Raw genomic sequence first — 7,140 nt, 5'->3', positions numbered from 1 at the left:
TGTTTCTTGTTTTTTTGTTGTGGGGGGGGGGGGGGGGGGGTTTATGCTTTTTTTTTTTTCTTTTTTTTTTTCGATTTCCGTACTCAGACTGTGTGATGTTGGATCATCATCGTTCTAATCTTCTGTTTGTTGATCCAGCTTTGGCGCTTTTGAGCTCTAAATCCCAAGAGGTTTCACCCGCTGACGACAGAACAGAAGAGGTGTCGTCTGAACGTGGGAGCGTCATCAAGAGAAACACTTATTCTTTCCCGGCGAGGCTGACGAGCCCTGTAATTATCACTCAGCTAGCTTTTCGCTCTTTTTTTTTTTTCCCACAGAGCGAACTGCGAGTGTCGGAAGACAGAAGCGGGTCAGAGCTCACTCCATCACAGGCTGGCTATTATTCCTTTACCTCTGTTTGCTCAAGGTTGGGCAAACATTTCACTGCAATAAGGCTCTGAATGACTGCAGATTTTAATGCATGCTGCAGTAAATCAGCCAAGAACCTGAAGTTTAAATTATTTTTTTATACAAAATGACATTTACATATAAATACTGTTTTTTCTTGGGGGGGTGCCGGGGGGGAGGTTGTTGTTAAGGCCGGCACCAAACACTGTTGACCAACAGTTCTTATTCTTCCCGTCATATAGAGAAATATTTCCCCTTGCAGGGCTCTGCATTCAATTCAAAATACTTTATTGATCCCAAACGGAAATTAAACGTTGCCGTAACTCATATCATCCAAGCATCTTCAAAGAATTGTTGTGCTTGGTGACGCTGTGGGAAGGAAGGATCTCCAGTAGCAGTCAGTGTTTCAACAAATCTGAAGAGGCTTCTGACTGAAGAACGTTGTTATATGACCGTCATGCCGTGTTAGCAGTTCGATATCTGGGCAGCAGAGAAGATATTCTACAGTAAAATGTCCTGGAAAGACGAGGGCATGTTTATTTGACGTTTTCAGATGCCAATCAGCTGCTCCAAGCTGTAAAAACAACACCTTGTTGCCACGGTTACACATCATAACAACTGTCCGAAAGTAAAAAAAAGAAAGTGACAGTGAAACTCCTTCCAGAACCAGAGCTGTGTAAACATGCGACGCCTCAACCAGAAAATTATGAATAGAGCTAAGAAAAGAACCAATCAGAAGTGACGTAGCAGAGAAACTGCAACACGCCGTCGCAGTTCTTGAATTTTAGAAATTCAGGAACGTACTGACGTACTTACTCCGTCAAACTCTGAGCCGCTAACGCTGGATGATTCATCCTTTTGATCTCCAACCTTCATTCACTGTTTAGATACTCTCTTTTCAAAACAAGTTTTGTTTTTTTTAAATTACTACGACATGTAGTTTTCTGCAAATGATTGCTTTTATTTTGTTATTACAGAAACTCGCTGGTGATACCAGAGCCTGCTCATTAAACTCATACCTGCAGTGTGTGTGAGCGCGTGCGTGCGTGCGTATGTGTGTGTGTGTGTGCGCTCTCTGATGTACCTTAACAATGGCCAACTGCTTTGATGTCTTTCTGTCCGGTTTCAGTTCTCTCCAAAGCACTGAGCCTGCCTTTGTCAACATGTTCAGTGACATCCACTTAAACAGACTGTGGGAGAACCACAGTTCTGGTTCTGTTGGACCTCAGCGCAGCACTTAATACTGTTGACCATGACATATTACTGAAAGGACTGGACAGCTGGGTTGGTACAGCACTTGACTGGTTCGACTAGGTAATTTTTCATTGAGTTTCAATCCTGGGACCCCCTGTTGTTTAATATCTATATGCTCCCACTGGTTCAGGTTATAACATAAGTTTTGTTACCATAGCTACACAGACGATACACAGCTCTACATCACGATGTCACCAGGTGACTCTGAACCCATCCAATCACTGAATATCTGCTTAGAACAGATAAATGTGTGAATGTGCCAAAACTTTCTTCAGCTGATTAGAAACAAAACTGAAGTTATTATCTTTGGACCTGAAGAGGAGCGAATTAGGGTCAATGCACAGCTTTAGTTATTACAACTGAAACCAGCGATCAGGCCTGAAACCGGGGAGTAGTGATGACCTTTGACCTGAACTTTCAGAGCCACATTAAGACAGTCACAAAGTCGGCCTTCTATCACCTGAAGAACATCTCCAGGATTAGAGGACTGATGTCTCAGCGAGATCTAGAGAAACTCATCCAGGAATTTATCTTTAGTCGCATTGATTACTGCAACAGCATCTTTACAGGTCTGACTAAAAAGCAGAAAACCAGGAAGATAGAGAACATCACACCAGTTCTACAGTCCCTACACCGGCTTCCTGTTGCTCGGAGAATAGACTTTAAATTCTCCTGCTGGTTTGTAAATCACTGAATTGTTTAGTTACATCAACCTTCCAGACTATTGAGGTTTTCTGGTTCTGGTTCTGGCCTGCTCTTCATCCCCAGAATCAGAACCAAACATGGAGAAGCAGCTTTCAGCTTCTATGCTCCACAAATCTGGAACAAACTTCCAGAAAACTGCAAAGCTGCAGTGCATAGCCTTCAAATCGAGGCGGAAAAACCCCACTTCTTCTGAGCTGCCTTCGATTAACCATGACTGGAAACTCGTTAATTGTAGACTGTATTCCAACTTTTCATCACTTTCCTTTATTACGCCATAATGTTCTTGTCCTTTGTTTTCATCATATAAATCACTCTGAAAAGCCCTGTTGCCGAAACGCGCAGTGCAAATAAAACTCATCCATAGGTGTATCTCAGCCACTGCTGCAGCTGACACGACACACTGCGGTCCGTTTAGAAAATGTTTGTTGACTCGTGCGAATAAATGCAGTTCAAAAGTAACATGTGAAAAGAGAATATATTATCATTTATTTCCAGGATCCCATGGCAACAGTCACCTCAGTAACAAGCAAACCCAAGAGCAAATGGAGACCACTGCCTTTGGACACAGTGGTAAGATAATAAAAGCAAACAGCAAACACGTATGATGTAAGCCGCGGCATGAAAAACCGTTTTCTTGTTTGCAAAGTCTTCTGTGTTGATCTGACGTGCAGGAACTGGAGAAACTGGCGTCTAGGAAGCTCAGGATAAATGCCAAAGAGACGATGAAGATTGCTGAAAAGCTTTATACTCAAGGGTGGGTGTAGCATTAAGTTCACCTTAGTCCTCCATCTTCACCTGCCTGCCAGAGTCTTTCCAGTTCATAGACACGCAGGGACCATCTGGTGTTTTGCAGAGCGTCATTTCTCTGTGTGAATACGACACGACGCTGCATTTTGATTTAATTTTTTTTTTTTATTTTAAATTTCCTGTTCAGGTTAATCAGCTATCCTCGCACAGAAACCAACATATTTCCTGCAAACCTTCCCCTGGCGCCGCTGGTGGAGCAGCAGGCGCAGAGTCCGGAGTGGGGGACGTTTGCCCAGCGGGTTCTGGACCAGCCTGGGGGCCCCAACCCACGGCAGGGCAAAAACTCCGACCAGGCCCACCCTCCCATACACCCCACCAAGTACACCAACACGCTGCAGGTGGGTTGGTTCACGTCGTTTTTGTTTTCATTCTTTACTTTTTTCTTTTATTCGTTTTTTTGGGGAAGCAAGTGAAAGTTTTGGGTTACATAAGATTCTCACAGTAGAAGTACGATTTGAATTAGCTCTGATGCTAAACGAATTTGGAAAAAAATAACAAAACAGCCCTTTAATTCTCCTCTGACTCTGAAGCCAGATTAAGCATCATTGTTTCAGGATTTTGTGGAACATAGAGATGTTGAAACCCCACTTGGTAAGAGTCGTAGAAACCGATGGAAACACGTCGAACATGCGTGGAAATCTCCACTGTGTGTCTCGTTTCCCAGGGCAACGAAGCGCGTGTGTATGAGTTCATCGTGCGGCACTTCCTGGCCTGCGTTTCCCAGGACGCTTTGGGGCAGGAGACGGTGGTGGAAATAGAAATTGCTCAAGAGAAGTTCTCCACATCTGGACTCATGATTATTGCAAGGAATTACCTGGACGTCTACCCGTACGAGAGGTGGAGCACAAAGGTGGGTTTACTTTTTATTTTTGTGTTGAAAATACCGATAGCTTATACTCTAAGTGACTAATTAAGGAAATTGTGTTGTTTTTTTTTTCAGCTGATACCAGTTTATGAGCAGGGCTCCCAGTTCCAGCCCTCCGCTATCGAGATGGTGGATGGACAGACGAGTCCGCCTCAGCTGCTGACCGAAGCCGACCTCATATCCCTGATGGAGAAGCACGGCATCGGTAAATCTGTCTAACACGAAAAAAAAAATGTGATCAGCTTCCATGAGACCTCGCTAAACTTTGAAGAGCAGAAGCAGGAGTACTTTCTAGATCAATTACTTAATGGCAGTAGCGCTATCAATGCCTTCTCTTATGAAGAAGACAGGAAGCACAGAGGCACTGGGCCAGCGATACTTTCCACAGAAAGGAAAAAACAAAATGTCTCGCTGTGTGGCAGCAGTAGCTCCGTTAGCAACTTGGTCTCATGAACAGATAGTAAAACACAAAAGCAGTTTGTGAAGAAATACTTCCTATAGGAAACAGCCCTGATGAATTACCATAAAGCAGCGCCTGAAACTACTTCAGCCACAGGTATCTACGGGGAAAAAGAGACGGGGCTTCCACAAAGTTGTCAAAGTGTGGAATTAAATTGGAAGTAGTTTTTAAGTCTGACAAAGTACAGAAAAAAACTAAATAAATTAGAGATGAGGAAAAATGTTTATATTACCAAACTTTGTTTTCTTTTATTCAAACAGTTGCCCTGTCCGTCCGTGTTTGGTTTGAATTCACTGTAGAAATATCTACCATAAACTTATACATTGTTTGCAGTTTGCTAAAATTTAGTTTTATTTGTCCTCTTAAAATCTGTGCTGTCTTTAAATGTAGCATCAGTCGGCGTTTAATCCCAGAGTTAATCCTGACTGAGAACGATGGGAATATAAATCTGGCAAAGTGTCATTTTGACTTGGGGAAGAAACTTTTAGGGAGTTAAAAGCAGCAATAAATATTTTTTATGACTTTTATATTATGGTAATATAAAAGTGTTTTAAAATGTTTATGTTATGGTAATATAAAAGTGATAACTAAACACAAGCACTGGTACCAGTTGTACTTTTTTACTGAAAATAAAAACAATAGAGCCAGGAAACGAACCTCCTTAACACAGAGTGCTGTGCCAGGGTTACTTTCTATTAATATAAAAAAACAAGGGATATATCATGTTTGTTTCAATTGTAGTGTGTGTGTATTCCAGGTACGGATGCGACCCACGCAGAACACATCGAGACCATTAAGAGTCGCATGTACGTCGGTCTGACTGCGGACCAGAGGTTTCTCCCCGGGGAGCTCGGCATGGGACTAGTGGAGGGTAACTTCACATGCGTCTCCGCGCCGCAATCTGCCGCGGCAACCGCGGCATCATTAACATGCTGTCCCTCGTGGCGATTGTGCGTCCAGGTTACAACTCCATGGGCTACGAGATGTCGAAACCCAACCTGCGCGCCGAGCTGGAGGCTGACCTGAAGCTGGTGTCAGAGGGCAGGAAGGACAAGCGGAGCGTTCTGCAGCACCACATCCAGAAATACAAAGCTGTCTTCATAGAGTCCGTGAGGAAGGCAAAGAAGTTAGTCGCACTTTAAATTATACGACGATGGAGGGGATCGGCGCCCTGCATTCTCTGTGTTCTAGCAACATGTCGCTGTTTTTTTCTCGTGGCTTCAGGTTAGACGAGGCTCTGTCGCCGTACCTGGGCGCAGCTCTGGAGCTGCCTGAAGCGGAGCAGCTGGACATGGAGGTACCGCTGCCGGTCAGGAAGTGTCCTAACTGTGGGCGGGACATGGTGCTGAAGAAGAAGAGGGAGGGAAACAGGTGAGAGAAAGAGAGAGACTAACTCTAAATAACCCAGTAACAAACCTAAGTCCACAGTTCCTCATAAACTTACATGTTTGAATTTCAATCTTAGTCCAGAGATGTTTTTTTTTTTTTTTTAGCATTTTTTCCACATCACAGTCACAAACTTCAGTGTGTTTTTTGAGGGATTTGATGGGATTGATCAACACAAAGAAATACATATTTGTGAGACGGAAGGAAAACGATGTCTGGTTTTCTACATTTTTACAAATATAAGTCAGAATAATGTTGGAGGATTTGTGTTTGAAGCACCTTTTGGCTGCAGGTACAGCTTTTGGGTATGTCTCTAACAACTATAGAAAACAACATTTTTGCAGCTTCTTTTCTGCCAAACAGATCCAGCTCGGTCCTGCTGTAATTTATAGCACAAATTGTCCTTAAAACACAACAAAGTAACAAGGGAAAATGTGAAAAAGCACAGGCCCAATATGGCGATCCCACTGGTGGATTCAATATCTGAAAAGCATTAGATTAGACACAGCTGATAATAATGGGCCTGTTTCCTGTGTGTGTGTGTGTCTGCAGTAAGTTCCTGACCTGTGTGGGCTTCCCGGCCTGTAAGACGGCCGTCTGGTTCCCGGACACCGTGATGGAGGTCAGCAGGGACGACGCTGTTTGTCCCACATGCCAACCGAGCCCCATTCACCTGTGAGTACCGACACCGCGCCTCACTGCGACGCTTTAGCTCCAGTGAAAAAGTGGCAACACTGATTTGCACCCCTTGGTTTTACCTCGCAACAAAGCGTTTGCCCACAACGAGCCTCATTTAGTAGCTTTAAACACTGAATTTAACAGCATAAACACAGAAATAAAACATTGTCATCACTCTCATGTTTCAGAAAGGTGTTTTTTGATGATCGGATCTGTCACCTGATTAAGTGAAAGTCCAAAACATTGCGGGGGTTTTCTTCGAATGTTGTTTTTCCAACACACAAATACATCAGGAGAAGTATGATGCCATATTTGTGTCAACTTGGGGACATCCCTGTGCTTCCTGTTGGGCTGCTGTGGTTAAAAAGGTCATAACAGCATGAGGTGCTGCTAAATTAAGGGGAATCTATTCTGACACATTAAAACTATCACCCAGGGAAATCCAGATTTTTTTTATTACTCAAAACTGAAGTTATTATCTTTGGACCTAAAGAGGAGTGAACTAGAGTCAATGCGCAGCTTCAGTTATTACAACTAAAAACCAGCGATCAGGCCCGAAACCTGGGAGTAGTGATGGACTCTGACCTGAACCTCCAGA

At 43.5% G+C, this 7,140-nt stretch overlaps 1 protein-coding gene across 1 annotated transcript in view; it reads left to right on the top strand.

Annotated features, from left to right (window-relative positions):
* Positions 1 to 7,140, top strand: part of top3a (DNA topoisomerase III alpha) — a 24,622-nt gene that overhangs the window by 7,227 nt on the left and 10,255 nt on the right. The window contains exons 9-17 of the mRNA XM_015055438.1: positions 2,842 to 2,916; positions 3,018 to 3,100; positions 3,281 to 3,491; positions 3,818 to 4,003; positions 4,094 to 4,223; positions 5,236 to 5,349; positions 5,439 to 5,604; positions 5,703 to 5,849; positions 6,417 to 6,539. Coding sequence (XP_014910924.1) covers positions 2,842 to 2,916; positions 3,018 to 3,100; positions 3,281 to 3,491; positions 3,818 to 4,003; positions 4,094 to 4,223; positions 5,236 to 5,349; positions 5,439 to 5,604; positions 5,703 to 5,849; positions 6,417 to 6,539 — 1,235 coding nt within the window. The remainder of the gene's footprint in view (positions 1 to 2,841; positions 2,917 to 3,017; positions 3,101 to 3,280; positions 3,492 to 3,817; positions 4,004 to 4,093; positions 4,224 to 5,235; positions 5,350 to 5,438; positions 5,605 to 5,702; positions 5,850 to 6,416; positions 6,540 to 7,140) is intronic.

Source organism: Poecilia latipinna, unplaced genomic scaffold, assembly GCF_001443285.1.
Source record: "Poecilia latipinna isolate Pla-1442-1.1 unplaced genomic scaffold, P_latipinna-1.0 Scaffold1315, whole genome shotgun sequence".
Lineage (NCBI taxonomy): Eukaryota > Metazoa > Chordata > Actinopteri > Cyprinodontiformes > Poeciliidae > Poecilia > Poecilia latipinna.
The sequence above is the reverse complement of the archived record's forward strand: the minus strand, read 5'-3'. Positions and strand labels throughout refer to the sequence as shown.